The sequence below is a fragment of the Malaya genurostris genome, chromosome 3 (genome assembly GCF_030247185.1).
Source record: "Malaya genurostris strain Urasoe2022 chromosome 3, Malgen_1.1, whole genome shotgun sequence".
NCBI classification, from domain to species: Eukaryota; Metazoa; Arthropoda; class Insecta; order Diptera; family Culicidae; genus Malaya; species Malaya genurostris.
In genome coordinates this window covers 70,089,715-70,106,541 of record NC_080572.1, presented here as the reverse complement: position 1 = coordinate 70,106,541, position 16,827 = coordinate 70,089,715, and the positions used below count along the sequence as shown (strand labels likewise).

The window sequence follows — 16,827 nt, the reverse complement described above, 5'->3', positions numbered from 1 at the left end:
TTGTGCTATTATCGGCCTCCTGTCACGACGCCATCTTGATGAGATCAAAATCGGAACTTCAAAATCAACTGATTGCAACGAAACCAAACAAACAGTAATACATTTGTTTTACGAGTTTACCTGGTTTAGTGCACAAAAATTAGTGAATTTTGGGTCGACTCTCTCACAATAACTTGTCGGTTTACCTAAAATACATCAGACAGTGTTTTGGGACATCAAATGGAGATAATTTTCACAATTTGAGAGTCGCGATGAGTATCAAAACATCGCAGTGTTTGGGGCTCGAAACGCGAGGGGCTCAACGTAATCGGTTTACTTTCAAATGGTTAGTGCTCACATACCGGTGTCAGATGGGTGGCTATTATGGTACACACGCTCGTTCAATGTTACTCTAAAGTGAGTACAATTTCACTCACTTTCGTTAAAAGTGGAACTACTCTATAGTGAGCAAAGCTTGTTTACTCACTTTTGAGTAAATATGGTATTTGTCAAATTCTGAGTAACATTTACTCAGTGCTACAAATGGTAAAATTAGCTCGAGTGAGTAAATATTACTCAATATCAAGCGAATTGAATAAGGGATTCGAATAAGGAATGCTTTGCTGACTTACTTCCAACGAATGAAGGAAGCCGTTACCTGTTCATCGCTCATTGGAAAGGATCCGTCTGCCTTCCTCCGTTCCACCTCCGACAGAGGGAAAAGTTCCGCCTTCCGACAAAGGGAAAAGTTCAGTGCACGTAAATTTTCACACAACGTTTTCAAAGCTCTGTGAGTAAAACTTGTTGTCAATTTAGAAACTGAGTCGAAGTTACTCATTCTTATAAATCAATATTACTCACTTTTTGACATTTGAACCAAATAAGCAAAAGTGAGTACAAATGACTCACTTGAGAGTAATATTGAATGAGCGTGCAGGAAACGTGCACAGATTTTCACAGACAGATTTTTGGCTTGATAACAAATTTTTTAAAAATGACCTGGCATCCCTGATTATTGTCGCCAAAGATGCTTGGTGCACAGATTAATGTACGATTCAGACGATCCGTCTCGTTCCGTCACAGTCAACCTCCGTCACTTTAACATGAATTACATGCATTCTTATGGAGACATTCACACGTACGTCACCGTCACGGAACGTCTTGGCGGACGGAGCGTGTGAACGTTCCGGTAAAGAAAGTATTGAACTAATTTTGACGGAAGCTGACGTTCCGGTGACGGTGACAGGAGGAGACGGATCGTCTGAATCGTACATAATCAGAACCTCACAGATTTTCGATATGTTGGACATATTGTCACAGAGCTCTCGAAGCGAGAACACTACTTCAAATTTTAAAGTTAAATATTGCTAGGGAAAACATAGACCTTTGTTTTGCTTACTATAACAATCCCACTCACCATTTGGGTTATGGAATAAGAACATAGATTTTGCAGACTGATTTTTCGACGACCTTAGATTCTTGAAAAAAAAAACCTGGCATCCCTGTTTCTTTTGTATTGCACTCATTCCTCATTCGATCAAATTCGCTCTAACTTCATTCGGAATTAATTCGATTTGTACTTATTAAAAAGTCATTATTAGCCGGTTTTGCGTTAAAGAATATCGCGATGTCGAGTTTTAAGGTAATTAATCGATAATTTGTGTACACCCTTGTCATTTGATCCATCTTCTAGCCAATCGACGGTTCGAAGGAAGACTTTCGAAAATACCTGGATCGCACCGGTGTAATGGACGCACTTACTAAAGTACTAGTTAGATGCAAATTAGATCGTCCGGAAAACGCTATGGAATATTTGTTAGAAAACTTCGGAGAAAATCTCAAGAACAAGGACATAATCGCTAGGTTGGAGAGCGACTTGTACGAAGCTCGGAACGAAATCGAAGCGTTAAAGCGGGAGCTCAGCTCATTACGTGCCAGCGACAATGTCAACGAATCCATCAACTCAAATGATAGATCTTATGAAGATTATGATCTCTCTAATCGTTTTGACGATTTACGTACGAGTGAGCAGTAAATAGCATTATGCATAATATTGATATTGATTAAATGCACTTTTAATACTGTGAAAAATATGTAAGTACGATGTTTGCCGTACAATAAAAATTTCAATATAAATGGAACATGAGCGATTTTCTAGCAATTTTTTTACGTCCATATATTTACAATCGGATGTAGTAGTTTTCAGTTAGACTGATTGACGTGACTACTTTGGCTTAATTAGTTCTATCGTGTTATTCTAAAAATAATTAACTGTTCGTAATTGACGTCCAGATACAAAAAATTGTAATTGCGATAGCAGTGAAGATGATTGTACGCGTTGAGAAATAACGTCGTTAGTGATGGGCGAACGCTCACGAGCAGCGATGCCAACCCTACGGATTTATCCGTAGATCTACGGATTTCAGTGTTTTCTACGGATCTACGGATGAGCCTTTTAAAATCTACGGATTTTTCCTTATCTCTCCGGAAATTTTTAGATTTCGCATTACTTCTCCAGATATAATCATAAATTCGAGCACTTTTTTTCTGATAACGGCCAATAAATCTGTCAACATTCACTTAAAAGAAAGATTTTGAATGATTCGATGATCACTAAGAGTCATTTATAGCATTAATTAAAATGAAAATGTTTTATCTTTCGTCTGATTTTAAAATCAATACTTCAAAATTTATTAATTAAAGTTCATCTATTCGTCACCGATCACTCATTTTTGGAATCCTGTCTTTATTAGGTTTTGCACGAACGTGACATAACCTCACAAAAATTAACAGAATCAACTTTTTTTGACAGTCGAGGTGTACTTGTTTACAGTTTAAAAGTTCATCAGAAGTTCATCGTTGGAATGTAAAAATTGCAAGTCGCCTCACACTCAACAGATTCATACATAAATCGCTCCTTGATGCTGGAAACGCTGGAAACACATACAGCGCAATCTTTTTAGTTATTTTCACTGTGGAATACGATTTTAACAGGCACTTTTCCGTCATTTTTCAATTTTTAACTTGCAGTCGAAAAACAAAACAAATACACCTCAACTGTCAAAGATGAACTTGATTCATCGGCAGTTCATTTGTGTCGTCATCGTGCAAAACCTAATTAGGTTTTGCACGATGACGACACAAATGAACTGTCGATGAATCAAGTTCATCTTTGACAGTTGCCGTGTACTTGTTTTGTTTTGCGACTGCAAGTTAAAAATTGAAAAAATGACGAAAAAGTGCCTGTTAAAAACATATTCCACAGTGAAAATAACTAAAAAGATTGCTCTGTATGTGTTTCCAGCATCAAGCAGCGATTTATGTATAAATCTGTTGAGTGTGAGGCGACTTGCAATTTTTACATTCGAACGATGAACTTCTGATGAACTTGTAAACTGTAAACAAGTACACGTCGACTGTCAAAAAAAGTTCATTCTGTTCATTTTTGTGAGGTTATGTCATGTTCGTGCAAAACCTAATAGCTTAGAGCTTCAAGCTGTTAAATTTAAATATACGAGTATAGGTACCAGGCCCGTACCCAGGATTTCGTTTCGGGAGGGGCCCACAAATATGAAATAATGCGTCTAAGTGATGATTATTGTGCCTTTAGTATTTGTTGTTTTATTTTTCATTGAAGAAGGATCTTTATCTATCTATCTTTTATCTATGTGTCAAAGGGAAGGGATCGATTTTTACATTTCTTCTAGTCCTAGTCCCATTGTTCGGATTAGACTTCTAGTTCCGGGAAAGCTGAGTGATGAGTATTGAAACCTTCAATTTCAATGGTGTGTTCTTATAAGCCACGATGTAAGAAGGAAAAAATATTTCGAAACTATTCAGTAAGCTCTTCTAGTTTTGCCAAATTTGTTGGTTTCTTCGAACAGATGGTCAAGCCGATTTTAACAAATTTATATTAGAATGAAGTGCCTTATAATCCCACGTGATCCTATTTAATTTCATCAAGTCAACTTCCGTGTCTGGATCAGAGATGCCTGCAGATTTGTTTGTAAATCAGCAGCTTTATAAAATAAGCTGTAGACATGTTTCAGTTGCAGACTTTTGAAAACCACGTTTTTAGAAGACGTTTCGAAAAATTTACCGATTTTTTAAATTGCCGCGATTTTATTTTTGTTCGCTATACCAATTCCGTGCTTCATTCTTTGAAGAAAATTTGGAGTTCGCGGACTTTTTTTCGAGTTTAAATTTTTGAATATATTTGAAATTTTACAGGGTGATGAGTATAAAATTTAAAAATAAAGAAAAATTTTCTTAGTAGCATTCAAAAACTCCAAAACGGAACTCACATAAACTTCTCAGAGCCCACACCGATTTTCAATCGCTCCAATAATTCACACTTATACTTATATTACCGAAATCGGTAATGTCCTGTTCTCTGGCGTATAATAATGGAGTATGTCAACGGTAACCAACCGACACCATCATCATCAGCATAGACGAACATGCTTCTGAAGTGTGCTCGCGTTCATCTTTTTTATCCTGAGTATGCAAATGCAACATCCAGCGGCAGGACATCTTTTTCATTCGCAGAATCTTGCCAAAACTATGATATGTTTGCTCAGTACTAGTCTTCATGGCGCTTTCTGATCATCCAGTACCATTTCCTTTCATTTTGACATTGATTGTAATCACTGTGAAACCCGACTTTTGAGCCTCGAAAATAAATTCGATTGCAAAAAGAAGCAGGTTATTGAAAACTGGTTGGTAAGATCTTTTAATTTGCACATCTTGTTAGTGGATAACCAAAAAACTCATTTCTGTTCCTGATTCCGGAAATAAAAGTTAAAAATCCCAAAATGAAAATTTCTTTACTTCGATTTCGGGAGGGGCCCGGGCCCCTTCGGCCCCCCCTCTGGGTACGTGCCTGATAGGTACACTTGAAACCGAATCTACGGATTTTACTTCAAGGAAAGTTGGCATCACTGCTCACGAGCCGTTCATTTGAACTAGAGTGACTATTAGGTTTTGCACGATGACGACACAAATGAACTGCCGATGAATCAAGTTCATCTTTGACAGTTGCCGTGTACTTGTTTTGTTTTGCGACTGCAAGTTAAAAATTGAAAAAATGACGAAAAAGTGCCTGTTAAAAACGTATTCCACAGTGAAAATAACTAAAAAGATTGCCCTGTATGTGATTCCAGCATCAAGGAGCGATATATGTATAAATCTGTTGAGTGTGAGGCGACTTGCAATTTTTACATTCGAACGATGAACTTCTGATGAACTTTTAAACTGTAAACAAGTACACGTCGACTGTCAAAAAAAGTTCATTCTGTTCATTTTTGTGAGGTTATGTCATGTTCGTGCAAAACCTAATTAGGTTTTGCACGATGACGACACAAATGAACTGTCGATGAATCAAGTTCATCTTTGACAGTTGCCGTGTACTTGTTTTGTTTTGCGACTGCAAGTTAAAAATTGAAAAAATGACGAAAAAGTGCCTGTTAAAAACATATTCCACAGTGAAAATAACTAAAAAGATTGCTCTGTATGTGTTTCCAGCATCAAGCAGCGATTTATGTATAAATCTGTTGAGTGTGAGGCGACTTGCAATTTTTACATTCGAACGATGAACTTCTGATGAACTTGTAAACTGTAAACAAGTACACGTCGACTGTCAAAAAAAGTTCATTCTGTTCATTTTTGTGAGGTTATGTCATGTTCGTGCAAAACCTAATAATCACATAACCTCACAAAAATGAACAGAATGAACTTTTTTTGACAGTCGACGTGTACTTGTTCATCGGCAGTTCATTTGTGTCGTCATCGTGCAAAACCTAATTAGATTTTTTATCGTGACGTCATAAATGAACAAGAATTCATCCTTGACAGTTCAGGGGTACTGTTTACAAACAAGCTTAAACAAAAATCGAAGAACACATCTCAAACAATCATCTTTACACTTTGCAACTAGTGACTTTTATTTAATAAATCTCAAAAACAAACCGTATCCAATCTTGAACAAATGTTTTTAAAACTCTATTTAAGCGATATAAATCGTATGGTCTCATTCAATTTGTCAACAGACAAACAAAAGCATCTATGTTCACAAACAGTACTGCTGAACTATCGAAATGTGTTTATTTGATTGAGGTTAGCAGTGATGGTAAAAAACTTAATATATGATAAATATGCACACATATATGAACACAGATGAGTATATAAGCATACATACATATCTACATAAGGTTCGCAAATTGCACAAATGGTAAAAGGGGTGTACCTAAAATTTACTGTTAAAAATGGTCACATTCTAATCTACAAAAATAAAATCGATGAATTTTTTCATATCAAACGAAAAGCAAGTTATAATTTACTTACAGATTTCATTTCGGATTTGAACCAGTTTTATTTCCAAATAGCCCAACTTCTTCCTCTTCTGTTGGAAATCCTCCAACTATTAAACTGGTCCTAACTGACGAATTTCACGCTTATGGTAAACCGATTACAAATGGCGACCTTGACTAAGTTCTATTCTCCTTTCATTAACGACAACCTTCAACTGTTTATTCGTTTGAGGAAGGTTCGTAGACAGCACTATCAGTGTTCTCGTGATCCTGCTATTAATCCATAGGTAAGAGGTTACAAAAAGAAATTGAACATAGACTCGCTATCAGTTCGTGCGAGTGTTGCGTTCTATCTTGCCTGATTTGTGGTCTTGTAAATCGCTGTTTACCTATAAGAATCAGTTGATTACTTGCAAAGATATATTAACAAGATATCCAGCTCTCACATTTCCTGTACAAATCATTGGCTACATCCTTTTTTGCGAGCATGGCGCCCTCAGGCGAGTCCGCATCTAATCTCGTTCATAGAAGAAGGGTAGAGAAATGTCAAATTCGTGCGCGCCAAAATAGCAGCACTGCGCATCCATACAATTGACATGATATGTTGAATGTGATGCCGTGCGATGGCGTTGCTGGACTGTAGATTGATTTCGCTCCAAGCTGCTACATGTCAGTTTTGTGAATAACCTGCTTGCTACATAAACCCTACACTGATAAAAATTTGCACGATCGATTCATATGCAAACAGCACTTTAATTTAATATGCTTTTTCATTTCAATACATACCCAAAGCGATTTGTTTTAAGATTTCATGTGCAAATTCTCTAAGATGCAAAATGAGATTATTTTTCACTTAGCTTTGATGTGTTTTTCCTTAGGATGTGATGTGCTTTGCTATTAAATGGACCTACATGTGATAAACACTTCTTTTTCTAGTAGAAATGAGCACAGCACAAATGTGTGTGCAAAACACTTGATTCAGTCAACTGTGTTTCAATTGAAATCTATGAGGAAAACAATGTGATAGTCATATGAAATTCATATAGCATCTAGAGGTAACGATATATCTTTCCGTTTTGATGTGCATTTCAGATAAACGTTGCATGATTTCAACTAAATATCAACAGTTTTTACACTCATTTTATGAATTAAGTGTATATCTTCATGAATTTCATGTGTTCTACAAACAGTGATAGTTCAAATGCTTTGCTCACGATGCTAGCGTGCAAATTATTTTCAGTGTACCAGTGTACCACAGACTAAGAGACAGGACACTCAAATTGGATTCCTTAATCATTTTAACGGTCATTTAGAACAGTACTCGCATATGTCATGATGGCACCACTTTACCCTGTTAAAACATCTCAGTCTATCGTCTAGACTGTGTTTATTCTTTTCATTTACCAACAAAATGCCATTCATACAGAATTATCTGTAATGTACTGATCTGTATACGTCCATGCGGATTTCATGCAGGATACAGATTTAATATATATTGCCAAGACTTAATACAGAATTGTACCTACTTGTCATCCTTCATCGCAATACAAAATCGAACCCATGTTTTGTTACAATATTTATTGATTCTGAACTACCGCCACTTAATTTCGGGAAAAAATACCGGCACAATAGCCTAGATGACTACACGTTCATTTTACATCATTTTACATTGCGACGATTCATTTTTAAATATTATACAAAGCCAGATGAAATCAGGAATCCCTAGAGATGTCGTAATATCGATCGATTAATCGAGTAATATTTAAACGATTCTTTTGAAACTTCCCTCTTAGAGAAAAACGTTCAACGGTGGTCCTTCATTGGTCCAATACGTTGGATCATTGGTCCAATGAAAGTCCAATCAATCGTTCAACGGGAGGCCAACACGGGACCTTCGTTTGCCGATTTTGAAACAGACCGTTGAACCGAATGCCATTTTTTTTCGTTCAACAAACCCGGCAGACAGAGGTCCATTGTTGAGCCATTTTTTATACGAGGAGTTGGAGCCCCGTTGGACTAGTTTTACTGGACAATTTCCGAAGTTTTTTCCACTTATTTTTTTTAACTAACACTGCATACCTATACAATACTTCTACTTCACGTAGAATAACAACAAATCTTCTGTCTATATGAAGGTAACACCTAATTTTCACACTATTTTTGCAAAAGAAAAAACAACAACAAACTGAACGAATATTTCGTTAAGTCGTTCAACAAGCGCTCAACGACCAACAAAATAGAACGGCCTGCTGAGAGGATTATAATTGGATATCGAACTAAACGAATAATTTGAAAAATTTAATAGTAATAATCGATTAGTGAATAATCGAGTAGTTCGAAAAATCTGACATCCCTAGGCATCCCTGCAAGCAACTGATCAGAGTTACCATATTCACAGATTTTCTGTAAAACTACAGCCTATTTTGCCACACAGATTCTGTGTTCTGACACAGATTTTAACAAAATTCGCAGATTTTTACAGATTTTTATGAATATTTCATTAAAATGGCAGATTTTTCATAGATTTTTCACAGATTTTCACAGATTATGACCGAAAATATTCAACCCAGATGGTACACAGATTTTTCAAGTTGAAACTCAGATTTTAAAATGGTAATTCTGCAGCTGATCTGTGTTGACAAACGGCGGGGAACAAACTAGTAGAAAAGCGTTTACAAAACACAAGAGGTGTATCGACAGTAAATAGTTCGCGCAGTTCAATATAGGTAGAGCTAGTGCCCCACGAAAATTATGTTATGTGATTTGTAATGTAATTATTATGTAATTTAAATATTTTTTGCTGGGTGGGCTTAACATATAGTTTCAGAATTCTGTTTTAGAGTTAAGCTTAGTTGAATTTTTATTCTGAAAATAGATTTTTTGATCTGGTTCCTTGACTGGAATTTTAGAACTGAATATGGTTCCGCAATTTATGTTCGGGATTCGAATTCCGAACATAATGAAGGAACTCAGAATCAGAACAAAATTCTGATTTAGGATTTCAACTTCAGATTCTGGAACAAAATTCAACATATGAAATTTAAATCTGAACTCTAGAACGATCGATGTGAACTCTGAACATGAGCTTTGGAATTGACTTCAGAAAAACAGATTTTTTTTTCTGAATTCTGTTTCATAATTTAATTCCTGAGCTTGAACTCCTAAATTCAGTTTTAGGATTCATTTCCAGTGTTGATGTTAAAAATTCAACCTGTTACATGCTGCAACTAAATCTGGAACTTGACATCTGGTACTGGAATTTAAAAATAAGTTCAGTTCCAGAATTCTAGAACTAAATTCATGAATTGATCTGGATTCCGAATCAGATTTATGCAACTGAGTACTGAGCCTATCCTAGATTCCGAATTTAGTTCTTGAACTCAGTTTAAGATTCTTAATCCTTGTCCAGAATTCTAGTTTTGGTGTAAACAAATTAATGATGGCTGAAAGTATTCAACAGTTGTAAACATCGGTTGAATTCCGCAAATTGGTTCTATCTATAACCAATCAAATATATTGTTGATTAAAATGATGTCTATTTCAAAGTACCGTTGAATTACATGTTGTGAACATTTTATTATTATTTTCTGTGTAGCTGAACACGAAAATCGTGGAAATAGTTTTTATAGGTTATACGTGGGCCGATCCCGGCGGTACTGCAATACCGGGCCAACCCGTGGTGGAAGTGGAGCAAGCCCCTAACCGTTCCACCCGTTCACAAAAATCAGTTTAACATTTGTTGTCTCCCTATGGGAGATCTATCAGATGTTAAGCTGATAAGAACAGATACTACACTTTGATCTTAGCCTTTAGGCCGAGAAGCGATACCGAACGGTGATCGACCAATGCCAGACAGATCCTGTCGATCCTGTTGTGCTATTGATGGCTGTAGAGAGTCGATCAGGACAAAGGACCGCAAAAAAGTTACCTGCACTAATAAGATTTGACAATAAGTATGTCCCAATGCTTCGCATAAGATATGCAAATCGAAACCAATTCGTTGGTATGTGTGCAAAAAATAATAATGTAAAGATCCAATAAGACAACGTTTCAAATGCCTTGTCGATAAATTGACACAGAAATAGATACAAATGGATCTGTTACTCATTGAGCTTCATTTGTCAAAACTGTCACCCCATCTTTGTACTTCGATCGAATCAGAATATTTCGATCGATTACGAAATTTTGCATTCTGTATCTTGATTGAGTTCAAGTTATCTATACAAAAGCGTAATTCATTCGAATTACAAGAGGAAACAAGTTTCCACATTCGATCTAAATAATCCAATTCGATCGAAATAAGGAATAGGGGTAAAAATTTACGAAATTTACCTCAACGAATTGTAGCATGACAAGTATATTCTTCTATAATCCAATTGGTTTAGTAGCTTGTGTTCTAATTTTTCGAAAAAATCAAGCTTTTGAAGCTTCAAATGAAGCAACTGCATATTGACACATTGAGCGGGAGTACATATCATATATTAAATAGTTTCCATTCTGGAGGGAAAGTATTGTTGGATCGATGAGTAGTTTTGATTTTTTGACCATAGTTTCGTTAATCGGACAAAGTTTACACTGCACGATAAAAAGTGTTGTCAACACTCCTTTTATTTACAATAACATTGTCTCGTGTAAGGGCCGTTTTAGTTGATCACAAAATCGTGGAGATTGTTTTTATAGGTTATACGTGGGCCGATCCCGGCGGTACTGCAATACCGGGCCAACCCGTGGTGGAAGTGGAGCAAGCCCCTAACCGTTCCACCCGTTCACAAAAATCAGTTTAACATTTGTTGTCTCCCTATGGGAGATCTATCAGATGTTAAGCTGATAAGAACAGATACTACACTTTGATCTTAGCCTTTAGGCCGAGAAGCGATACCGAACGGTGATCGACCAATGCCAGGCAAATCCTGTAGATCCTGTTGTGCTATTGATGGCTGTAAAGAGTCGATCAGAATAAAGGACCACAAAAGATACCTGCACTAGGGTAACAGAGGTATTTTGGCCACTTCATATATTTTGGCCCACTTAACAAACTTTATGGATTTATTCGATGTTAAGTAACCCATGTTGCATCAATTTGAAGCTAATCACTGTCATCCCTGCGAAATTTTGCATTCTGTATCTAGATTGAGTTCGAGTTTTCTATACAAAAGCGTAATTCGTTCGAAATGCAAAATGAAACGAGTTTACACATTTGTTCGAAATAATACAATTCGATCGAAATACAGAATAGGGGTGAAAATGTACGAAATTTACCTCAACAAACAAATTGTAGCATCACCAGTTCATGGACTGAAGCGGCCCTTACACACAGAGTTGCCATGTTATTTTTCCAAGAATCTGTCTCTGATTCAAAAATTTATCTGGGTCTTACTATGTACAAGGAAATTTGGCTTCATTTTCAGTGAGCAAAAGAAAAAAAGGTCATCCATCGTCTAGAAGCAAAAATCGTAAAGAATCTGGAAGAAGATCTGTTAGTTAAGTACGATTCAGACGGTCCGGCTTCTTCCGTCACCGTCACCGGAACGTCAACATCCGTCACCGTCATTCTGATTCACACGATCCGGTTTCCTATACGTAATTGCCATGTCATTTTCTTACACGCAGAATTTGAAGAACTTAGTTTCGCACAATTTTATTCCACTAACGCAAAATCTGGGAGCTTTTGAAGCTAAGCGATCTGTTGTTTTCCTACCTTTTAATCGAATAAATAACTTTCAAAATTAACTAGAAAGAGGAAAAAATAAAACAATCAGTTCCACTCAACAACGTAACGTACTTTGCAAATCTACTGATAAGTTTAATTACTTATATGTGGTATATTTCGTTTAAGAGTGGGATCTTGACATCGAATACATACATAACAAACGTCAGCTCAATACCGTAATCATATGAATCGTGCATGTGTGCGACAATCACAGTCCGTCAAATATTCTTTCGGAGAAATGTTGACGGAGCTTGCCGTTGTCGGACGTTGACGTGCCGGATCTCTGCTGGATCGTGTGAATGCGCAAAGGGAAAACTCATTTGACTAATTTTGATGGAGGCTGACGTTCCGGTGACGGTGACGGAAGATGCCGGATCGTCTGAATCGTACATTACGTTTGTGTCTGTCGAAGTGAGAAAAATCTGCGGGATTTGCCAGATAAATCTGGAATAATGGCAACGCCGATTATACGTGAAAATATTTTTGTCGATTCAATTGGCATATTGTCGCAAAACTGAAATGTAGAGGCGCTGCTTGTTTAGAGATGATACTTTTAGCAAGAGCTGTCAAATCGGTAGGAAATTTTCTAATTTCTCACCTTTTAAACGATTTCATATGAAAACTGGCAAATTTATTTGAAAAATCATAGTAAAAGTTGAAGAAAAAGTTTTTACTCTGAGCTGGTCATGTTGATCTTAGTTCATTGTGCGAAATCTACCGTTTATTCAGGATAGAGTATTAAACTTGGTTTGATACCATTTTTCAAATGTCTAGAAACAACAAATAAAGTATCCAAAATAAATAGTACTCGATCGCTAAGAGCCGCTTTAGTTGAACACAAAATCGTGGAGATTGTATTTATAGGTTATACGTGGGCCGATCCCGGCGGTACTGCAATACCGGGCCAACCCGTGGTGGAAGTGGAGCAAGCCCCTAACCGTTCCACCCGTTCACAAAAATCAGTTTAACATTTGTTGTCTCCCTATGGGAGATCTATCAGATGTTAAGCTGATAAGAACAGATACTACACTTTGATCTTAGCCTTTAGGCCGAGAAGCGATACCGAACGGTGATCGGCCAATGCCAGGCAAATCCTGTAGATCCTGTTGTGCTATTGATGGCTGTAAAGAGTCGATCAGAATAAAGGACCACAAAAGATACCTGCACTAATAGGATTTATCAATGAGTAAGATTCAATCCTTAACAATATTTAAAGGATCGAGAAGTGAAAATAGAAAACTGTTCTCTTCTCATGAGATGTGCAAATCGAAACCAATTCATGGTTATGTCTGCAAAAAATGTTGATGTGAAGATCCAATTAGACAAAGTTTAAGATGGCTTGTCGGTAAATTGAACCAAAAATACATACAAATCGATATATTACTTATCGATATTCATTTGTCGAGCTTATCGAGCTTTATTTGTCAAAACTATATGTAAGGGTACATATTTCTGAAAAGTGCCTTGCGACAGGTTCAAAACTTAACTGGAAAGTGCTAACTAATCAACTCGGGCTGTGTTAAATGATTGGTTCCAGTTTGTCGGTCTGATTTCATAACTAATTGAATCCTTATAGAAATGCAAGTATGGCCGATGGAGTGGCTATCACACTTGGAAACTGTGCAATGGAATCGAATTCACCATCAGCAAGGCACCTGAAGTACATTCGCAGACGCTGATAAATGCGCTGGAATGTACTCTGTCAAAATTATGACAGAAAATATCTCAATTCATCAAATATTAATCCGTGCGGCATGGAAACGCACCACGCAACGGCTCTAGGCTCCGGGCAGTTATGTGGGTAATGTTTATGAGCGCGAAATATCGCCATCTGTCATATATGTCTTTACTCGCTATAGAGTCAAACCCGGGGCAAATGAAGTTTTATTACTATGGTTACGCGACGATATTTTTTCGTCCTCTACTCAATCCGTAGAGAGAAAAAATTTGCTGCGCGAGTATACTTTGAAACGAATTAGTAACGGCGTACAGGTAATGACATCCATAGAAAGACACTGAAAGGCCATCAATGTACGTGGGTCGCGTTGAAACCGACTGACTGGTGTGCATATGGAAGTGACTTTGTGAATGTAGCCTTTGCAAAAAAGACCTCTCCCTCAACAGGTGAAGTCGGTCCAGATCAGTACCTGTTCCTTGTTTCATCTGATTCGAATATGATACATAACCTTGAATGTTAGTCGGCATCAAGTGAAGTAAACGCCGCACCTAGGGATGTCGTAACATCGATCAATTAATCGAGTAATCGAATAATAACCCAGATAATCGAGTAATATTTAATCGATTAGCCTAAAACTAATATTCGATTATTGAGCTAATCGAATAATTAAAAAAATCCCATAGTAAAAATCGAATGAATAATCGAGTAATCGATTATTAACCCAGATAATCGAATAAATTTCAATCGATTAGTTTCAAAATTATACTCGATTATTAAATAATCTTGTAATTCGAAATTTCCGACATCCCTAGCCGCACCGTTGTCAGTCGTATGTTAAAGTGATGGCAGTTTCCTTAGTCCACTAAAGGCTTAAGGATCTAAAACGGTCTGGATGAACGTAGCAAAGCCTGCCATTGATAGATTTCTTACATAGTTACAGATACACACCTACAAAAAATCGTGTAATCGTTTTAATAATTACGTTCTCATGAAATGTGTCATATGTGGATTTGCGTCACCTGTAAGCAGAGTTGCCAAGTCATTTTTTTAACAATCTGTCTCTGACTGAACAATTTATCTGGTTTTGTCCGTGTCTAAATATGTACAAGGAAATTTTGACCGGGTTTCATTTTCTATCTGGTGAGATCTGACAAAATCTGGTATAATTTGTAAAATCTATCAAAAGATCTTGTTAGTTAGAGTGTCTGACGAAGTGGGTAAAAACTGACATTTGCCAGATAAATCTGGAAACCTGACAACGCTGCCTATATGTTCCATTATTTTTTTTCTGTGTGTTCATGAATCATTTTGTCCTCGTTCATGTTTACAATCTTTTATTGTATTGGCAATCTTAAATATTCAGGCTAAGAACCATTTCGCGAATAATTTTGGGGTTTTGGTAAGAATCTAATAGTTTCTGATATTGAATGACAATGAAAAAAGAGACAATTCAATGCAACAAATTGTAATTGATTCCTTCGTTAATAAGCTTTGACTACAGTATTTGAGCAATATGATAATTAGTCTTCAAAAATATTGACTGAAGATATCTGAAATTTTACCTATCTTTCCAGGTTGTCACGAATCTTGTTCACATTATTTCCCAAGCGGACTGAAGATACTCGCAACGCTGTGGTTATGCGAAGTTTCAATTATGTTCTACATTTGTCTGTTAATATATTGGTGTTATGTCAGCTCACTGTGATGCTTCAAATCAGAAACAATCATACAGAATAAATGATTTCGAAAACGATACAAAGTTTTGTCACGAACTTCTAGAGAAATTTTTTTGTTGATAGTGAGCTACAGTGCATTTAATCAGTGCAAAACATTTGCTGCCTATATTGACAATTTCTGATATGTCATTCGACGTATTGACATTCCGCCTGTCAGATCTCGCTACCCACACTCACGTAAGAAATTTAAAACAGTGTTCTATTCGTGTTTCAAATTTTCATTAATTTGAAACAAATTCGTCGAGCAGTTTTAAATCTGTTTCAAAGTTGTACTCAAAAAATAGAACTAGATCTGAGCATTGTGATTAACATGATTTAGTCGTAGATCTGAAATAGATCAACCTATACGTAATAAAACAGCGTTGCGAACAACCTAAGTTCTAAATTCTAACTACATTGAGGATGCCAGGTTGTTTTTTTTTTCAAATATCCATGCTCGAACCTAAACTCAGTCTGTGCAAAATCTGTGACCTTTCCATTCATAAAATGGGTAATTTTTTGTTGTGAATGCGAATCACTTTACTACAGGAGCCTTTTCAAATTTTACCCTATACAAGAATATGTAGAACTTAACAGTGAATATCTATTGCTGTAACATAATTCCTTATCCATACCATCAGAAATATGTTCAGCAATGAATGATATAATTTTCAGTAGTATAATTCAGTGCCAAAATAGGGCGCGTAAAATATCAACCCCATGAATTGAACGAACGTTAAAAAAATAATTACGTCACAGTTACGTGAAAAGCTATGTGAATATTTTCCACTCTACTTTGCACGTAGGTAAAAGATGAAATGTAGTTTGGTGTTCATATACCAGATACCAGAGAATTTTTATTTTAAATGTTTTTTTTTTTTTTTCCATAAATACGTTTATTTCTTAAGGCAGTTTACATAAGTTTTTCTTCGCCGTAGCATCACTTTTACATAATATTCTTATCCTAATTTAATTCTAACATAGTCACAACGTTTTGCATTTATTAAAACATATTCTCTTATTACTTAAATATCATCTTAGGTAACTCGTCATTAATTATGAAATCTACTCGGAAATATTATTTGAACCAAACGATTAACTTCTATAAATTATAAAATAAGCTGTTATTTTCAGACATTTTGTTAATAATTTCATAAACTGTTTCGAGTTTGTTTGTATCATTACATTATTTTTATTCTAATTTAGCTATTGGTTGAACTCATGGACGCAGCTGGGATCAGAACTAAGTCTTGAAAGGGGCCTTTATTAAATTGAAACTCCAGTTTTCTTTATGAAATGATAAATAAGTTTCATGTATGAAAGGTCACGACAAGCAAGAATGTCTCGAACTGGGATATTGGATAGTCTACCTTGGGTACGCAAAGAATTTATTAGTTGAGATCTGACATCACGATACTCCACGCATGTCCAAACGAC

General features: G+C 36.2%; 2 protein-coding genes and 3 non-coding genes across 5 annotated transcripts in view; 2 read left to right on the top strand and 3 right to left on the bottom strand.

Annotated features, from left to right (window-relative positions):
- Positions 1–16,827, top strand: part of LOC131434782 (Krueppel-like factor 12) — a 398,669-nt gene that overhangs the window by 232,130 nt on the left and 149,712 nt on the right. The gene's annotated exons all lie outside the window — the stretch shown is intronic.
- On the top strand, positions 1,501–2,109 carry LOC131434783 (c-Myc-binding protein homolog). Its single transcript, XM_058601927.1, has 2 exons — positions 1,501–1,621; positions 1,673–2,109. The coding sequence occupies exons 1-2, from the start codon at positions 1,607–1,609 to the stop codon at positions 2,012–2,014; spliced, it is 357 nt and encodes a 118-aa protein (XP_058457910.1). The 5' UTR covers positions 1,501–1,606; the 3' UTR covers positions 2,015–2,109.
- On the bottom strand, positions 9,919–10,113 carry LOC131439687 (U2 spliceosomal RNA). Its single transcript, XR_009231170.1, has one exon. It is a non-coding gene; the product is annotated as a U2 spliceosomal RNA (small nuclear RNA).
- LOC131439686 (U2 spliceosomal RNA) lies at positions 10,970–11,164 on the bottom strand. Its single transcript, XR_009231169.1, has one exon. It is a non-coding gene; the product is annotated as a U2 spliceosomal RNA (small nuclear RNA).
- Positions 12,864–13,058, bottom strand: LOC131439685 (U2 spliceosomal RNA). Its single transcript, XR_009231168.1, has one exon. It is a non-coding gene; the product is annotated as a U2 spliceosomal RNA (small nuclear RNA).